Source organism: Choristoneura fumiferana, chromosome 19, assembly GCF_025370935.1.
Source record: "Choristoneura fumiferana chromosome 19, NRCan_CFum_1, whole genome shotgun sequence".
Lineage (NCBI taxonomy): Eukaryota > Metazoa > Arthropoda > Insecta > Lepidoptera > Tortricidae > Choristoneura > Choristoneura fumiferana.
Genome location: NC_133490.1, coordinates 11029680 through 11050963, shown reverse-complemented (window position 1 = coordinate 11050963; position 21284 = coordinate 11029680). Strand labels below are relative to the sequence as shown.

Here is a 21284-nt window from a genome sequence, read left to right as displayed (position 1 = left end):
TTGAATCGTATCTCCTACTTTTGCACTACAGATAGAATCATAAGTCAAACGGCTATCGGTTCTCCAATCTTTTATCTCTATTTTTGTCTACCGGATTTTGAAAAAAATGAATACTTAATTTTGTATGATGAATTGTGTCTGAAAAAACACTTATTTCGTATCTCTATTGGCGTGAAAGATCTAACATATACGAAATCTACGTATTTGGGTTCGTCTTTGACGTCCCTAAAAACTAGTCGAGGGTTTTCATTTGAAACTAATTAACACAAAAATTATGGCCAGAAAACCAGTTTTTTGGCCTAAAATTGTTCAACTTTGATGCCAAATATCTCGAACACAATGAACTTTGAAGTAAATAGGGATACTATATTGCTTAAAGCCGTTGTTGTTAATATAACAAGCCACAAAAACCATTAGAAAACTAAGGAATTCAGATCGAAGGTCATTGGGGCATGGGATCCCCTTAAGGCTGCGTCTCAACCAGAGATGTACGTGGAATGTGTTTTTCAAGAACCAATAGAAACGCTTCATTTAATAGCCTCGCTCCGCTCAGCTGTTTCCACTAGTAGAGCTGTGCTGTGCGAGGACAGCTAATGCGTTTATATTGGTTCATGAATAACACATTCCTGGCAACACGTCCTTGCACATCTCTGGGATTGGTTAAGTTAAGTTAGTCGGACTTCAAGCTCGTCGGATTCCAAACTCGTCGGATTCCAAGTTCGCCGGACTCCAAACTTATTACATAGAAAATTTAGAGTTTGTTTTATTTATTCTTTAAAAAAAACTCGGTTCTGGCTGTTGCTGTGCTGTTGGGTCGCAGTTCTACATAACACTCCTCCTCGTTTCGCTCGTCATCGTACCTAACGGTGACATGCCTTAAGTTAGAATAGGTAGGTTGCTTTATAATTTAATAATTTGATTGCCACGAATCCGACCAGCTTGGAATCCCCCGAGTTTGGAATCCGACAAACAGAATCCGTCGAAGAAGGAACCGACAATTTGGTTGCATGTTTTGGCGCGTATTGCATACTTGTATAATGGACGCAGCACGGCGATGCGGGGGCTTTAGAATTCCTATGACGTGACCGAAAACAGTTTGTTATTGGAAACGTGAATAGTACGGTATTTGACTATTTTGTATATGTTTTATAAATTAAAACTACACAATGCCTGTTATTGAATAGAAAAACCATTTTTAAGCTACCTTTACAAATAACAAAGTTATAAAGATTTGAAATTCCAGATTAGACAGAGAAAGACATACTGGCATGTGACGTCACACGCCACTACCGCCATACTAAACTTGCTGCATAGAGAAAAGCGTTTGAGAAAGAGACAGGTATATAGATTTTTCAAAAAATCACTATAAATCCAATTTTCAACCGATTTAGATTTTCTGTTCGCTAAACACTATCTGTATGTCTATATTTTCATAATAATATAAAGATATGGCAAAATCAGGAGTTGTCAAATACCGTATTTTAGTCGGAAAAGGGCGGAGTAGGTTCGTAGTTTCCTCCATGCTTGGGATTCCATTGACGACTTTTTTAAGTGTATTGAAAGTACCTACTTTTTACCTCACTGCACGATGGAGAGATATTTTCTTTTCAATCATTAGATATAGCTGGACATAGGCCTCTTCCATGGCGCGCCACAACACTCTGTCTTCAGCTCCTCGCATTAACCCGCCGCCAGCGACTCTCTTAAGGTCGTCCGTCAACCGTGCTTCAGGACGCGTCCGGACGCCCTACACTACGTTTTCCCTTCCGTGGTCTCCATTCGAGGACCCGTCTGCTCCACCGTTCATCGGCCCTGCGACAAAGGGACCTGTGGACTGCTGTAGGCTGATGATGATGATGATGATAAAAATATAGCGAATAATGTTTTGCTATCTTATTTTGTCGGAGAAGTTCATAAGCTTCGTGCTTTCTGAATAGCTTCAGTATCCGTCGTGCAGCAGTTGACTTTTGACACTAAATAATTAAATTCCATATTATTAGTCTAAGCTCCCGTTGCACGAAACCCTACCACACAAGGTGGCAGATCTTAAATGTAATACAGTGATAGATACTATTTAGGAACACTGGATTTTAGTTGGTTGCCATCCCATATCCTGGAAGAACATTTTTTTTCGTCGTCATATCGCTATTTTGATCGAAAATAAACACAGTAGCAAAAGTAATATTTCACGACGGTATGTTGTGGGAATGTGGTACTAACCCTGTCGATGGGTCGGCCCATTCGTATGTACTGCAGCCAGCAAGTAGTTACAGTAAGGCTCTACCACATAAAAAATGTTTTAATCTTTTATTATTTTCAGTCGTATCCACAAATAATCAAATAACAATTAAGATTGTTTTTTTGGAATCTTTTTATATTTTTTATTTCAATTCCAAATTTTTACTTTTACGGTCATCACGTAAAACCTAAATTGAAAATACAAACTGAAATATAGATGCACAGAAAAACCAGTAAAATAAGACCAGCACTGGGAATCGAACACAGATCCTCGGTATTCCGTACAGCGTGCTATACCGCTACACCACTCAAATAACAGTTAATGCTAGCGGAACCGCAGTTAAAGGGCTAGTCTAAAAATAAAACTATAGTGAAACTTAAAACCATTTTATACAAAAGTAAATGCTTCCTCTGTCCTGTCTATATATTTTCGTATCTCTTTGCCAAGGCCAGCTATTTCCATCACAAAACCAACCTTACACCTATCTTTATAAAATCCAAATTACTTTAACACACACGCAACATAAGCCCTGACCTAAGACCTGATATACGCATTCAGAATGAAAGTGGCTTAATTCGACATAGTCTCATTTTAAAACTATACTTAGTGGTTTTGGTATAATGTTTATTATTGAAAAACATGTCGAATTGGGCCTCTTTCATTCTGAGAGTGCGTATGTTTACATCCCAAAACTGAATTATGTTGTTTATGTGATTGAGATGGTGTTTATTTTTTCACCACTTTTCGTTGAGGAATTTTGATACGCTGTTAGAATATCAGCTGCGTTCCTTTCAATCATATGTCATACACTTGGGTCAAGAGCGGGACAGAGTAATAAAGCTTTTCCAAAAAATTTCGATTCTTTACTTTGCATTTTTTTTGCAGAATCCACACATTGTGACACGACTAACAGCGTCATAAAAATTAGCTGTCCCTAACCTAACCTAACCCATCTCCGCGTGACTTAGCAAATGGCCGCTTGGTCTTTCAGCCGTACTTTATGGTCCTTCGAACCGTATTTGATGGTTCTTCGAGTTCGCGAGGGAACTCGGCCCAAGCGCTCTTATTCTGAAAGGAGTTTTATCGCACTGGACGTAGATATGATGGGTATGATAACTTGACAAACTAACTGATTACCTTATACAGTGTGTTATCGGCAGCCAGGCTTTTTTAAGGTAGGTTAAAGTAAAGTATTCCTGTAACTTAACCACGACATTAATTTAATTAATAAACTAAAATTCAGACTTTGTTAATTTCCAACAAAAAATATCTATCGGCTGTCATTGTCAATTTACTTTGCTGTACATTGCTGGCAATTATAATTTTAAATAATTTATTGAATCAGGCATTACTTTGCGGAGGTCCATATCAATAAACTAAAAGAATTTCCTTGCTCACCCGCGACTTACGATAGCTAAGCTTATGCAAAATATGCGTGTTCATGCAGTTCCTCCACCTCCACACTGTAAGAACACACACAAACCTCACAAACCCATCTATCACCACCACCACACTACACTGACGCGTTTCGAACTCAACCAGAGCTCATCTTCAGAGTGATCTGCATGAACACGCATATTTGCATAAGCTTAGCTATCGTAAGATCGCGGTGAGCAAGGAAATCCTTTAGTTCATTTTTAGTTCAATTATAATTTTGTTAGAAAGTTAACAATGTCCGAATTTTAGTTTATTAATTAAATTAATCGCCATAGTTAAGTTACAGAAATACGTTACTTTAACCTCCCTTAAAAAAGCCTGGCTGCCGATAACACACCGTATATTTTATACGCTCTGTTGCATCGTAACTCTAAAAAAAAACCGATTTCGATACAGTTTTATCAGATGAAGGTGAGATTCTTAGCAGTGTTCTTAGCTATGTCTGATATAAAAATTAGTTCAGCCGTTTGTGAGACATTGAACTTTGAAATAACAATGTCGAGAAGTTTTCAAATTGTCGAAATGAAATGGTTTATTTGCCGAATATTGGGTAACATAAGATTGTATATAGATATAATTGCATTCTACCATACTCTACTAAATTGATATGAACCCACGCGTTGTGACACAACTACGTCATAAAAACTAGACGCCCCTAACCTAACCTAACACATCCTTGCGTGACTTAGCAAATGGCCGCGTTGGTCCTTCGAGCCGTACTTTATGGTCCTTCGAACCTGATGGTCCTTCGACCTTGAACCTCAAGGTCGCTTTATAGCAACATTACAAATATATCCAGTTAATACCAATAACAACGTTTACGGCGAAGTCAAGGGCAATATTCAAGAGCAGATCAAAAAGAAATAACTGTTTATAAATAGCACGTAAAGGTGTATTGGTTTGAGATTTTAGGTGAATACTCGTAACGGAGCAAGAGCGTGTCGGACACGTACCCTGAGAGTTCTAATTAAAAACTATATATATACCTATATATATAAACGTTGAGCATCGTATCGTATATTACCTGTTGTTAATGTTACATATAGAATAAAAACTATTGTATATCTAATGTAATTCTAAGTTAAATGATGTTATCACGTAAGTGACAATCATGTCTTTGTTGATAATAAATTTCTTTAAACCTAAACCTAATTTCCTATGTAAACTCTGTTGGTATATCAATAAATAAATAACAAATTAAAACCAGGATAAGATGAGAAAATTAGTTTTTCTCTCTCGTGTTCGTCGCTCGTGTTTATGCTGGATCTAGGCGACTTTATGCTCTAGTCTAGTACATAATATAATTATATAATAAAGGATGAAAAATAAAAGGTACAAATAAAGTGAACAATTGTTTCCACTGTTGCTATCTCATTTCCTCGCAATCTAAGCGAAAAGCAGAGTGTAAAACTGGAGCATTAAACCCATTTCCCCTCGACGTGTCTATCCCACCCTCGCCATACCGGCTCGGGGTGTTATATGAACGTCTTGGGTAAAATGGTTCGTTTTATGTTCTTGTTGTACAATCTACTATTCGTATATCTACGAAAAAACAAAGTTTTTTAATGGATTAGTCAGATAATGGTGATGTCCTTCACTTGTGATGTGTGAGGTTTGCTTCGTGCCAAATTTCAAAGGTCAATGTTAATAGGAAGTTTAGTCTATTCATCCTTCCGTGTCTTATCATGTAAACAAACGTGACGTCACAGGTGATAATGGACAATGACTAGTGATTGGAAAAGTTGATAAAATATACATCAAACGTGACCGATTGTTTTGCTATTAACATAAATAAATCCGTAAGCAAGCCAAGTCGTCAGAAATATCACAAAAAGAGCACCCGTAACGTACGACATCAAGCGAAGTAGCGAAACAAATGACATTTCTAGATTCAACTCTTTTTATTTTATTTATTATTATTTCCTCTAGTGGAAAAGGCAAAGGTTGAACACCATTACAGCCAAGTTGTCATTATCTCTTCTTCTTCTTTTTTAAGATTAAACTCAATATAAAATGACGTTTAACGTAACCTTAAACACCTACGACAATTCGAGTAGTTATTATGATTGATTTCAATGCATTCTCCGAAATCTCTACATTAAATATTAATTGCCACATTTATCCATATCGATAAGCCCTATGGCATAAGGCCTATGTCTAACAGTGGACGTCTTACGGCTGATATGATGATGATGGTCATGTAAGAAGGATGTCTCTATTTGCTGCTCACAGACCAATCCGTACATCTGTATCATACCCAAGATCAAAAGGCAACCATTAAACGTAGCTATATCTTAATCCACCACAAATCTCTACTGATAACAATAACAAACCATAAAAACAAATAACATGTCATTTACGGCTGCCGGAGATAATTGTAATAATAAATTATGTTATAAATGATTATGGCTGGCTATTGTTTACGAAGCACAAAGGTTTGCAGCGGTGCAGCGTGCGTCATGATCTGAAGGTGCTGTGGTGCAGGGAAGAGGTTATAGCGTTCATAGTCAAACAAGTATTCTTATTTGGACTTGTATTTCGCAGTGGATTCTTTTCGCTGTTAATGTCATGTCGACAATTCATATACTAGTATGTAGACTCGTATCTGCCAAAGCGATTACAAGAAGATTATAAGTTTTTGTTAAAAACAAAAAGTTTTTAATAACTATCCACGTAATACATTTCATCCAAATCTCTCTAGCCATTTTCACGTATCGAGTAATAAACTCATACTCACATAATTATGATTGGTTATTTGGAGTCTTTTGTATTTTTTATTTCAACTCTAAATTTGTTACTTTCACGGTCATACTCAAATACACGCACGCACACAAAGACACACTTTAGCATTTGTAATACTTATTTATGGGATTTAAAGATTTATTAGTTCAAAAGTACGCAAATTTAGTCAACAAAAAGTACAGTCAGCAAAAAAAAATTGTTTCAAAAATGAAATTTTTAACAAAAACTTATTAGGTACATCCCGTATACCTATTATGAAGAAAATTTTTTAGTTGAAGAAATAGGTACGAAGATGATGAAATTCTAACATTAGCGTTTTGTTTATACAATTTTCTCAGTTCCGTTGCAGCTTCTCCATAATGTTTGTGCGGGTCAAATCTTGAAAGTTAAATTTGACGCACCGACATCGGTCGGATCGGATTGACTTGAAATTTTGCATACTTAGAACATCTCTGGTGACAATACAATAATTATTATTAATGTAAACATGTTAAATAATTTATGTATGTAAACTTTTTATTGTACAAAAGAAAAGAAACAAAACACAATTGACAAACTTTGAGATACTTGTACAAAGGCGTAATATGTTAATACAAAGAAAAAAAATACAATAATCTGGTAGTGACATCCTGGTAGTCTGACCAGGATAATCTCCGCGGGACGGAACTCCTTAACAATTAATAGCACTGACTTGAAATTTGGTACGAAAATGTAGTTAGGGTGACGATGCAAGTACAATCAACAAGAAGTACAGTCAGCAAAAAAAATTGTATAGAAAATTACATTTTGTAACAAAAGCTTATTCACTCTTAACTTGTGCCTCAAGCCGTCCAACGCAGGAAATCGCGCGGTGTGTTTAAGAACCCGCATTTTTCTCACGTGTGTTTACACGACACCTTCAGGCCTCCTACGCGATGGATGTTTCCTGTTTGTCAGTGTTCCGTGCACCGCGACGTTTAAGCGTAGTAGCCAAGTGATTTGTTGAATCTTAAACAATAGGTCAGTGTCCTTTATCTAATACCTTTAAACGAGCTTATTCATTAATTTATTAATACAACATAACACAATAAAAATAAATCAATAATACTAAAAAAACAAGTATACAATAAAAAATTACAAAATATCACAAAAATCTAAATCTCAAAAATGTTTATTTTGGGGATCTCGGAAACGGCTCTAACGATTTCGATGGAATTTGGTAGGTATGTAGGGGACAAATCGATCTAGCATGGTTTATTTCTGGGAAAACGCTTATACGAGTTTTAGCCCGAGCAAAGCTCGGTCGCCCAGGTACTATCTTACTAATCCGTCAGTTAGATTAACAAAATAAGGTTTTGTTTAAAAGTTTATTTTTATTACTAGCTTTTTTGCTGGCTGTACATTTTGACTCTACAATTTCAAGTTCATGCCATTAACCATTAAGGAGTTCCGTCCAGTGTGAGCTCTATCTAGTTCGAGTCCCGGGAAAGAACAAAGGATTGTTTTAATCCCGGAAAATTGCATAGTTCCCGCAGGTTAGCACTAAATACATTCTACGAGTCTAGTACAAAATAAATCTATGGCAATTCTCACTTTATTTTTCCTTGAGGTGTACCCCATTTCACTGGCCAAAAGCAACTCAATAACAACATCGATACTATTTGTCGACTGTTGTTTGTTGTTGCAACGATTTTTGTGGCGCCCAGTTGACGTCGGTGGCGAAACGATGTTACTTTTGACTTGTAAATTGTTGTATATATTGAAATTAAACGAGGTGTGCTCTGTTTACAGTTTCGTATCCAAAATAGCTGAGCCGTGGTGGCCCAGTGGTTTGATATGGCCTCTCAAGCAAAGGATCTTGGGTTTAAACATAGCCTTGCACATCTGAGTTTTTCAAAATTAATTACTCATGCGAAATTATAACGATTATTACGAGCTTTGCGGTGACCAAAGATAATAATCGTGGCCATATAGCCGTGGTGGCCTAGTGGTTTGACCTATCGCCTCTCAAGCAGAGGGTCGTGGGTTCAAACCCCGGCTCGCACCTCTGAGTTTTTCGAAATTCATGTGCGGAATTACATTTGAAATTTACCACGAGCTATGCGGTGAAGGAAAACATCGTGAGGAAACGTGCACAAACCTGCAAAGCAATTCAATGGTGCGTGTGAAGTTCCCAATCCGCACTGGGCCCGCGTGGGAACTATGGCCCAAGCCCTCTTGTTCTGAGAGGAGGCCTGTGCCCAGCAGTGGGACATATATAGGCTGGGATGATGATGATGATGATGAATTAATTTTGAGAACTACAGGAGAGTGAGAACTACAGGTCAAGCCCTCTCATTCTAAGAGGAGGCCTGTGCCCAACAGGGGATGTATATAAAGCTTAGCACCTGATGACGAACTAAAATAGCAAAACGGATCGTTTAAAGTTTCATACATAAAGTTTCAGAAAATTGGTAATAGACAGCTTTGATTTAGTACGGTGCTAATATGATGTTGCAAGGTACAGTCATCTGCAATAATATCTGACACGTCCAACCGCCCTTAGAAATACAGTCGTATCAGATATTTACCCACGCGTTGTACCACCACTCGTATAGCTTAGCTTATGAGCAAAATGTCACAAAATGAAAATGGTTTTTTTTCTTCCAGGGCAGGCCGGGTATTGTAACGAGGTGTTACTCGTTTCTTCCTAACTCTTTGTACTGTCTGGTTTAGCACACATTCTAAAAAATAACATTTAAATTCAACTAACTAACTAACGCCAGAATGAACGTGTTACCGAAGTCATAAGGTAAACGTACCAGTGCTCGTCACTGTCCCAATAGTTGACATCTTTAATTATATGTCATTAGCAATAGAGGTAAATAAATAAATAATAAATAAATATCGTGGGGCACTTGACACCAATTGACCTAGTCCCAAACTTAGCAAAGCTTGTACAGTCACCAGTACCAATATCTGACACAAAAAGCGTGCACAAATATCTGATACGACTCTATTTATAGGGCCGGAATGACGAGTCAGATATTTTTGCACGCTCCGCTGTGGCAGATATTAATGCTGGTGACTGTACTATGGATACCTAGGCAATGGATAAACATACTTATATAGATAAATACATACTTAATTAGGTACATATTAAGCATCCAAGTCCATTCGTATTAAGCATACAAATATCTGCAACAGCCGGAAATCGAACCAGGGACCTCAAGCTTCGTAGTCAATTTCTCTAACCACTTGGCCATCCGGTCGTCATAGGTCACAGAAGGGTGTCATCTATTAGGCATTAGCGTGACGAGCACTCCTACGTTTACGTGACCTAAATATTCCAGCATCTTAATGAGCTGATATTATCAGGAAAACAAATTCCCGCCTAAAAACCCTCCGTCACGGCGGTGTTTTCGTGAAGTGGGCATGTTTTATCTGTGCCAGTAAAATACATTGTTTATTGTTGCGTAGATTTACTATTGTATTTACGAGCGATGCCACGCTTTTGAGGTCGAATGGGCTATGTTTGATTTTGAGACGTTAGTTTGAGCGGATACAATGCCCCTCCTTACGATGATCACAGGTAAAGCTAAATTTATATTGTCCAATAGACTAGGTTTTTAAAGAATAGAATAGTATCTTATAACGCCTTCAGAGCATCTGTTAGGGAATGAAATTTTCTGCAAAGTGCGGCCACATGATCTTTGCCGAAGCGCGAGTCCTAGCTTTAATGCTATACTACGAAGAAAAAAGTCTCATGGTTTACTGATGAAAGAATACTCTGGCAGAAACTAACAGCCTCCTGAAGATGATAGCTGTAAAGAGTGAGTGCTCTATAATGCAAATTTAATTAATACGCTGTCACTATCCACGAGTCTCTTTCTCATGAAAACTTAATCATGAGGAGTTAAAGCAAATTACTATAATGTATAAAGCTTTGTTTGTCTTGAATAAATAAATGAAACACTTATTATTGACAGAATGAGTAACTTATACTGAATCGCAAAATTGACAATGAAGCGATTCACTTCCCACTCAAGTTAAGCGTCATGGTGAAAACCCTTGAAGTGAGCGAATAGTTCTGTATCGCTGTGCTGCCGTGCGAATGGAAATTTTGCTACAAAGAATAAAATCCTGGTCAATTGATCTAACCAACTAGGGTCATAAATATACGTACGTTATCAAAACGTCCAAAATATTTATACTCTTTCATACCACCAACCAAAAGGTCGATGTATTTGACGCTATAGTTGTATAGATATTTATGCCATCGACTGTACATAGTTCGGCAGCTGCAGAATTGACGTCATAGGCCGGTGACATACTCGCATCGAGTGCAGCGAAATTGCATGTACCAGTTTGAATGCAGCTAGAATTAGCATCATTACGAATTTATAAATACGATACAGTGGAATATTAATTTAGATTTACACAGGAATTGAAGATTATTTGAACAGGCGTTAGGATGTTTGGGTCGAATGGGTAATAGTTTAAATAGAGAGATCAAAGATCTTGAAGCTGGCCAAAGAAAGATCTAGATTTAGGCGTTACACCTGGTTTAAGCTTGACAGTTTACAATTTGAAACAACTGAACTAAACAATATAAATAAAAAAAAAAACATTCTATTTCCAATTGTTTTTTTTTTGCTAAACATTGGCTCTATGTATCCTACTAATATTATAAATGCGAAAGTTTGTGAGTGAGAGAGTGAGTATGTTTGTTACTCCTTCACGCTGAAACAGCTGGACGGATTTGGATGAAATTTGGTATGTAGATAGCTGGACATTGTAATAAAACATAGGCTACTTTTCATCTCTACATTCCCACGGGCTAGGGATAAAATCTCGAAACAACAACCGCTGGGCTTAGATTCATGAAATTTGACATGATTGTTTTTAATGTAACGTCAATGAAAATCACGGTTTAATTTTCGGGAATTCCCACGGGATTTTTTGTGAGTAAAATTCATTACAAGATTGTCATTATTATAACACGTCATTTCAATCGATTTTGCTCGATCCCTGCTTATAACTTAACTATTTCAATCATGGTCTTTCTCGACGTTGTATTATAAAGATCAATGACAAATTTCATGATTCTATACCAAGAGGATGAGAGGTCGAGATTTAATCCCGACCCCGTGGGAATATCGGGATAAAACGTAGCTTATGTGCTATTCCAGACGTCCAGCTATCTCCATACCAAATTTCATTCAAATCCAATCAGCCGTTTTAGCATGAAGAAATAACAAACATACGCGCACATACAAAACTCTCACATACGGCGCCTTCTAGCGTCATTTTGTTTGCTCTCTAAATTGTCACAGTAAATTCAAAAACTTCCTTCGAAAAAAGAAATCAGCACCCTAATAAATCAATGTTGGTGACCCATTTTTCAGTAAAATGAAAACGTTATAACCGAATAAGCCTTCCTTTTCTATGCATACAGTATTAGACCCCCAACAATAGGAGGGGTGTGCGATGTACGAGCTCTATTCGCCTGTCAGTCCTGCCTCCATTATATGTGATTATGTGAAGGTTTGAACAAAATGGCGGATTTGTGCTTGCCGTGCCGAATCATGATTCAATGTCATTTAGGTAATTCAGTTGAATAAGTTTCGGTTAAAAATATCGTTTTTAATTTATAAAAAATACCGACTGTACTTGCATTGTCTTCCAACTCACAGTACCATCAGCCAAATAAGTGGTCTATCAATTTTTAAAAAAGTTCCTATCAAATGAATTTGTCGCTAAAGTCGATCTTTCAAGCTGACAGACACGTCTATTGGCATTATTATTTTATGACATGCAAACGATTATCAACTTTAGGGTGGTAGACCACATATTTGGCTGATGGTACAGTCACCAGCATTAATAACTATCTGCCACAGCGGAGCGTGCAAAAATATCTGACACGTCCTTCCGACAATAGAAATAGACTCGTATCAGATATTTATACACGCTTGTTGTGTCAGATATTGGAGAATGAATTCGGCCACTAGAAGTGAGGAAAAAGGAATTTGCAATTTATCACACGAATTTCAAAAAACTCAGAGGTGTGAGCCCAGGTTTGTATTCACATTCCTCTGTTTGGGAGGCAGTACGTCAAACCACTAGGCCACCACGGCTGTTTATGGATAATATAATACTCTATAAAATACAGATTGTGTAAATAATCTGTTCCAAAAATTTAGTGTAAACAGAAATCGAATAAGTAAACTACTCATATCGAGTTTTGCTTAAGAGGAAGGAAGGGCTACGGATTAGCCCGAAACATGTCAGGCTAAACTCGATTTAAGACGTGAGTTATCCGGGTCAATACATTTAATATGAAATCGAATAAAATGTTTGACTAACGTAGGAGGTATCCACTCTATATCGATTAATAATTTTTAACTTACGTAGGAGGTATTAACCACTCTATCGATTATTAAGCATTGCTACAAAGCATGACAAATACGAACGTTTCCGAGCAAAAAACGATGAGAAACTGAAAGATTTTTATTCTTTCTATTATTATTTCTGGTTTTATTAAAGTAAAACCCGTGTGGTTTCGGGTTAGAAATACACCTCTCCATTTCTTCCGTGGACGTCGTAAGAGGCGACAAAGGATATTACTAGGTTAAGGTATTATACCATAGGCGACAGGCTAGCAACCTGTCACTATTGTACCGTTTTTGTCAAACTTTAAACCTAAAATTGCTAAAAGTGGCTCCGAAGCGGTAACGGGTCGTGTGTGTCTACCCCATTTGGGAATACAGGCGTGATGTTTGTGTATTGTGTGTGTGTTTATCAAAGTAAATAGGTATTTAAGTCGGTAATAAGGCTAAAACATGCATGTCAGCCTTGCGAAGTGCTTGCAGCTCATAAACTCTATTTCTGTACCGCCAACCGCAGACTTGGCGGCTACATGTCATGCGCAAATTACAAAGTTCTATGCTTCAATAGTATTGCATTTAATATTGAACCCAATTACAAGCAGGAAAACACTTATTTTGATCAACAGTTTTTTTGAGATAAGCTAGGAAAGTAATGAAAGAAAAACAAAACAATTGCGTACAACTTCTATCATTTAGTATACATACGTCGAAGATGTGACTGTTGTAAGAAAAATCTGAAATCTCATTTTTTTAAGTATGCCATATATTAGACTATCGCGGTCATAACTAATTTTAAGAATTAAATTCGGGTTTAGTACCTTGTTTTGTTTTTTGTTGGGTTTTGTTCGAGCTGCTCTAAAATCAAGGTACGCGGAACAAAACCCGAATTCTCTCGAATTTAATTCATAAAATCTGTAACCATTTGCCATAAACTGAGAGAGAGAGGGGCTCTGCTAACAATGAGTATTCATAGGTACCTATAATTGTATACGGAACTCTTGGTGTGCAGTTCCGACTCACACTTGGTCGCTATGGAGAAACTGGCACAGGAGGGACTAAAGCCTAGATATTACAGGGTAGACATTTCCACTAGAGATAGTGTGGAATTATTCCGTGATTATATCAAGAAAGAGCACGGGGGTATTGATGTTTTAGTCAATAATGCTGCGGTAGCGTTTAGAAAGGACGCTACGGAACCAGCAACGGTCCAAGTGAGGAGTGCGTCGGTTTTTTTTTTATTCGACTGGATGGTAAACGAGCAAGTGGGTCTCCTGATGGTAAAGATCACCACCGCCCATAAATATCGGCAACACCAGGGGTATTGTAGGGGTATTGGGGTTTTTGAGTCCGTTCAATGTTTCCTTTTACTTTTTATTACAGAAAATATTTTCTTCATTGAGCTCCTGATAATTTCTACCCCTATTATGACGTGAGTAGATGTTTCTCTACAGGATCGAATCAGAAATGAGGAGATACGTAGAAGAACGAGGGTAACCGGCGTAGCTAAGCGTTAGCTAGATGAAGTGGTAATGGGTAGGCCATATAGCACGGAGAATAGATGGCCGTTGGGGCCGAAAAGTTCTCGAATGGAGACCGCGGATCGGCAAGGGCAGCGTAAGACGTCCACTAACGAGATGGATGGATGACCTGGTTAAAGCCTGGGGTTTACGGTGGATATACAGGCCGCTTCCAACCGAAACAACTAGAGGGCCATGGGGAAGGCCTATGTCCAACAGTGGACGTCCTACCGCTGATATGATGATGATGATGAATTTATTTATGCAGTTAAGTTTACAAACAGTAGCTTATCAAAACCTAAAATTAACTGCAGTCTACGTTGTGTACATGAAAAACAATCCCAAACAAATGTTTGTTCTCCGCTAAAACAACTCGTAAAGCTTTATTTACTAAGCAAGGTTACGGTCGGCGAGTTAGTGCTTTAGGTTTCAAGCTAGACCTGCAAATACGATGTATACCGAGTTAGAGTATCATCTAAATACGTCACACACTTACGAGTACAGTTACCTGCATTAATATCTGCAACGGCGGAACGTGCAATAATATCTGACACGTCTTAACGGCCCTGAAAATAGAGTAGTATCAGATATTTAACTTTAGTTCATTAAGAAAAGATAGAAACAAAAACAATCGGGGCGAACTGTAAAAATTAAAGTTTTGCATAACAGTGACTTTATTTACGTTTTTTTGACACGTTTTCATTAAGATTCTTGACGCAAAGTGTACGAGTATAATATTGTTTTTTTTTTATTGTGATTGGTGGTGGTACTGTTGGGACCGTTAATAAAACAAGTTTGTTTATTTATTTCTTTCAAAGTGGTTGTATGGTCATAACCGTTTGATACCTGACTCACCGTAGAACGTTCTCACAGTAAGTGTAATAATAAATTCCCTTGTCAAGCAACGCGATGTCACTATGACTTTTGCTGCGAAAAGGTTCCGTAGTGGGTCACGATTCAATTGGTTTAAGTGTACGTTACATACTGCCAGTATTAAATATAATGACCCGGATAACTCACGTCTTAAATCGAGTTTAGCTCGACATGTTTGACTCAGCGCCCGAGAGTCGCGATGCTCCGAAGACGAAGGGCTACGGATTAGCCCGAAACATGTCGAGCTAAACTCGATTTAAGACGTGAGTTATCCGGGTCAATATATTTAATATGAGTGAGTCTCACGCTAGTTTCACATACTGCCAGTCTTTCTACTCGAGCAGCCTGTGGGTGTGGTATACTAAGAAGGCCTACAACGCCCTGCGTGTGCAATATAATAATGCATTTAGGTTGCTGTTGGGACTGCCCAGGTGGTGCAGTGCATCGCTGATGTTTGCAGAGGCTCGCACGGACGGTTTTCAAGCGCTCATGCGTAAGAAGATCGTCTCGTTGCTTGGCAGACTCAGGAGTTGTGTCTTAAGGGCGGTAAACAAGCAATTACGAACGAGAGTCTATTAGAAGCCCGAAGTCGAAGACTGAGGGATTTAATGAGTCGACGTTCGTAATTCTAGTACCGTCATGCGACCGACCACGAGTTTCATGACAAGCACATTAAGGTCAAGGGTTTTATTTAAGGGGGTTGCAACCAAGGTAGCCTGCATGTTACGACACTGTTTACGAGGAAGTGTGATGAAAAAGTACAAACAGCATCCTGTGTATCATAGCTGATAGGTACGACTGCCCCATTCTGGCGTACTGGCTCGGTCAAGTAAAGGCTGTAGCACGATTTAGATTTAAGAAGGCGATAAACTAACATAAATTAAGAATTACTAACACTATTGTAATGAATGAAATAACGTCTGAAGTAAAGTTTAATTTAATTTAATTTTAATTTAATATACCTTTATATTGTATGATGTTAATATATTTACTTGTACCTTTTAAAATGTTTTAGAATGGGAAGGGTTCTTTGCTGTCGCGTGTTTGATGTACAAAAGCGACAGACTGTCAAAAAGTACGTCGGGAAGTTCTTGGGGCATGAACTTAAGACTTATATGTACAAACTTAAGAAGTAACTGAATTTCTTAGAATAATGGAATGCTACAAATGTTTTCTTTCTATTCTAAAAAGCACTGACGCAGTTCCGGGAAATATAGTGTTATCAATATTAGTATGAATGTCAAAAAGAAAATTGAATTCAAAATTAGAATTAAGCTACTGTTAGGTACAGTCACCAGCATAAATATCTGCTACAGCGGAGCGCCTAAAAATATCTGACACGTGCTTCCGGCCCTAGAAATAGAGTCGTATCAGATATTTATGCAAGCTTGTTGTGTCAGATATTGGTGCTGGTGACTGTACACAATGCTAGTTACTAGCACGAAAGCATGCTACTATTGAGCAAATGCTACCTTCTAGCATGTGTGTATAAGACACTTGCTATTATTAAGCATGCTTATTAGCATCTTAGTAACGAGTATGGTGTAAGGCGGCCTTTAAGCTAAAACATGACTGTGAAAATTAAAATCAATCATTAAAATACAATGCACTTTCAATGCAATACGCTTCCCGGGATGACTAGGGGTTTATGACTAGTACAGTCACCAGCACCAATATGTGATACAACAAAGCGTGCATAATTATCTGATACGGCTGTTCTAGGGCCCGTAGGAGGTGTCAGATATTTTTGCACGCTCTGCCTATGACAAACATTAAGCAGGTGACTGTACCTACCTGTCTGCAGTCGATTTTGCTATCGACTTATTATATATTGATTAAAATGAGTTCCAAACAAGTGAGTTGCTAAACGGAACAGTACAGTCACCAGCACCAATCTGACACAACAAGCGTGCATAAATATCTGATACGACTCTATTTCTAGGGCCGCAAGGACGTGTCAGATATTTTTGCACGCTCCGCTGTGGCAGATATTAATGCTAGTGACTGTACCTATGCATGAACGCAATATTTTAACACCTGTGTCAGTGTAGTGTGGTGGTGGTGACAGATGTGTTTGTATCATTTGTGGGTGTTCTTTTAGTATGGAGGTGGAGGAATACACATATCTTGCATAAACGTAGCTGTCATAAGGTCGCGGGTGAGCAAAGTAATTGTTTTAGTTCATTAGCTATATTTTAGTACATATCCAAATTTGCCTATACCTATTATTTGGCTGAGTCTAGTTAGTTAATTAGAGTAATCACTAGCCGTGCCTCTAATAGGCAAAGGACTAATGATTCTCAAGGGAAATAAGAAATATTTAGTGTAGTCAACTACAAAGATATCTATACGGCCAAAGTGACAAAATTATGTATATGTCGGCGGCCAATCAATCAGTCAATGGTCATGGGTCAATGGTTAAGCTGATCGAGTGTGGCCATATATGCTTCCGGATTGAAAGTTTCATTGCGAACTTCCTTCCGCTGGCGTTCATGTCGTCATAGTGTGTTGTATGTTTTTATATGTTTTAGTTTTTAAATGGGCCCCACTGAAAAACAGCGTTGCGGATTGCCGTAACACTATGCTGAGTGGGGTCCACTTTATACTATTCGATGTCATTTTTATTTTTCCACCTAATGTAATCGTAAAATCCGCCAGATCACGAAATTTCTAGGCATATCGTAAAATGGCGCCATTTCATGATATGCCTAGATATAAAATTAGCCTGCTCTTTTGTCAAGGAGCCGGCAATACATCCGTAATTCAACTTATAATACCGGTGTTCATGTGCGGCAGTGATTGCTTTCACATTTCACATATGGACATTAAAAAAAAACTACAAAAAGTTCAACAAAATACAGTCGAATTCAGCAACTCTTTCTTTGAAGTTGGTAAAGAAAACTCGAGTCTTCGTTTGAAATTTCATAAGTTGTCGTAAAGTCGACGTTTACGAGCCCACCGAGGTGGAGAAATAATAAATTAAATCGCTAACCAGACATAAAGATGATGGTAAATTTAAAGACATTTTTCCCTTCGGAATTTCCAAGGAATCGAATCACAAACGCAGTGTACTATCTACAAACTGTCTCAAATGTTTTTTATCGGAATATGAAAGGGTGGGAACAGACTATTTAGACACGAGAATAACTTTCTGTTAATAATTTCTAAAGGGCGGATGATGGATGCAATATGGTGACGAAAGCATAAGATGAATAAGACTTTCATTAAACTTCGATTAATATTTTTGTGTAAAAATGTATAGAAATTTGAGTGATGGTGATAATGTTCCTAATAATGGTACGCACCTCTTACATCTGTAGATGATTTTGAGATTTTATGTACATAAGTGGATAATGAACTATAAAGGAATGCACTGAAAATATGTAGGTAATATAGAAAAAAATACGATTATTTACTACAACAATAAAATTATCTAACTATTTTTCAATTATGTTCTCTTTTTTAAACCAATTGTAGTCATATCCATATTACGTATATCGTTCGACATGATTTTGACGTAAATTTTATCCGTCATCCGCCCACTGTAAATTTTAATTTAAGCTTTTTTGATTACTATACTTTTTGTTGACTACACTTGCGTTGTCATCCAATCATCCAACTTACACAACGTACACCAAATTTCAATTCAACCCGACCATTGGAAATGGGTTGAAATGAACTAGCAAGATTGTACCTTACAAACAAGACAAGTTAAAAGTTTGTAAAACCCGTGGTAGTGTAGTAGTCTGACGTATGGCCTCTTACGTAGAGGATTGCAAGTTCAAACCCAGGCTCGCACCTGTCAGTTTTTAAATTCATGTAAGGTGACCCGGGGCTATTGTAGCTGGGGGTATATTGTATCTGAGAGGCTACTACGAAAGTTCATATCGTACTGTCCCGCTGGCGCTAATATTATTTAAACGAGAGTGAGAGAAATGGTACGATACGAACTTCGATTTTCGACTTTCGTAGTAGTCTTCTGAGCCGTCTGATGCCGTCCTTACGTCGCCATGTTCGAAATGTTCATGTGTGTTGTGAGAAGACAGTCTTCTGGCGAACACAACGTAAAATGGCCGAGAAGAACATGGCGTCGTAGGACGCCATCAGACGGCTCAGATACAATATCCCCCCAGCTACAATAGCCCTGGGTCACCTTACGAAATTACATTTATAATTTACTCCGAGCTTTGCGGTGAAGGAAAACCTCTTAAAAGTAGAGTTCCTTATCCGCTCTGGACCCGCGTGCGAATAATGGTCAAAGCCTCATTTGAGAGAATACCTGTGCCCATCAGTGGGGCGTATATATGCTGGGATGATCATGACATCTGACTCTACATATTTCGATGCTATCTATAACTTCACCTCTATCTTTCCAGGTACGGTGACATGGTCCCTGGCACTATAGCGGGCAAGATAGTCGGCGGCGTGTGTTCGCTGTCCGGGGTGCTTGTGATCGCTCTGCCTGTGCCCGTCATTGTCTCCAACTTCTCCCGCATCTACCATCAGAACCAGCGAGCCGACAAGAGGAAGGCGCAGCGGGTAAGGCAACTACGTTTTTTAACAAATTGACAAATTGACTTAGGGACTATGAGTCTAGGACATCCTACCAATCGATCGCTATTGTCTCCACATCTAATAACCAAGAGAAAGCGCAGCGGGTAAGGCAACTACGTTTTTATAAAAAAAAATTGGGACAAATTGACACCCAATCGACTTAGTCCCAAACTAAGTAAAGCTTATACTATGAGTGCTAGGCAATACTAATATTATAAATGCATTTGTGTGTTTGTACCTATATGTTTGTATAGGTAGAATCATTCACGATGACGCGTGCCGTGGTTCTTATTATAATGTCATTAATGTCTAATTTTGACAAAATCACGCGTCTTCGTGGATAGCACTAGGTATATGTTTGTCCGTCTTTCACGTCGAAACGGAGCGACGGATCGACATGATTTTGGGCATACTCGTAGAGAAAGTTTATGGGTCAGAGAGTGACATTGGCTACTTTTTATCCCGGGAAAATATATAATGTAATGTAAAATAGCGCGCGATAACCGAATTACACACGGGCGAAGCCGGGGGCAAAAGCTAGTACTTAAATAAATAAATATCATTGTACATTATTAACATCAAGTGATCTAGTCCCAAACTACGGGTACATCCCCTTGCTATGTTTAAGGCTGTATATTGTTAAGCTTTTTAATTTCTAGTCACAGGCTCGCGACGTCGAAGTTCCCAAGACGATCCCATAGAGCTTATGGGAACGGAAGCAATACCATGCCCTCGGTACCGCTCTGCTTTCAGAGCATGACATGAGTTCGTGTGAGCTAACCTTGGGGGCGGCAGACGTGAGCTTGCCTTCGAAATCCAAAAGCTTAATGGTTACTTGACCTGAAATGTATATTTCAGAACTGAATTATTATTATTATTATTTTAAAATTTATGACGGTGGAAGCATTCTACACTTCCATTGAACGTAGATATAGTTTAGATATAAGTAGTTAGTGTTTAGTATTGTAACTAAGGGACCCCATACATCCTAGTATTATTATTAGTTATTTATTTTTGTATTTTTTTCTTTAATTGTATACTGTAATTTTTAAGTATTTTATTTGTAATTATATTATTATGAAAAAATGACTTTCTGCGAAGTTTCTTGCGGCGCATTCTTCTTGGCAATGATGGTCTTTCCGAAAGCGCTGGTAGTTTTAAAAATGTCGTGTAAAGTGCCCATTGCGGCCTTTTACTGAATAAATGATTTGAATTTGAATTTGAACGAATAAACATACTTAAATAGATAAATACATACTTAAATACATATTATACATCCAAGACCCGACGGCAAACATTCGTTTTATTCACACAAATATCTGCCTCGGCCGGGATCGAACCCGGCACCAAAAGCTTCATTGTCAGGTTCGCTAACCACTTGGCCATCCGGTCGTCCGGTCGTTGGGTGTTTGGCCGGTTTTTACTTATTTGTTACAGACAGCTAGGCCCGTAGACCGAACAACGAGTAGATGAAATATGGATCCGAGATGTGGTGCTGACGTCATAACATGGTCGACGGTGTTTTCGGGTGTTCAAAATTAAAAGTAAAAAATAAAATAAAAATGAAAATTTAGG

General features: G+C 38.1%; 1 protein-coding gene across 1 annotated transcript in view; it reads left to right on the top strand.

Annotated features, from left to right (window-relative positions):
* LOC141438820 (potassium voltage-gated channel protein Shal-like) overlaps positions 1-21284 on the top strand; it is a 106323-nt gene that overhangs the window by 67086 nt on the left and 17953 nt on the right. The window contains 1 exon segment of the mRNA XM_074102832.1: positions 19532-19694. Within this exon segment, the coding sequence (XP_073958933.1) occupies positions 19532-19694 (163 nt within the window).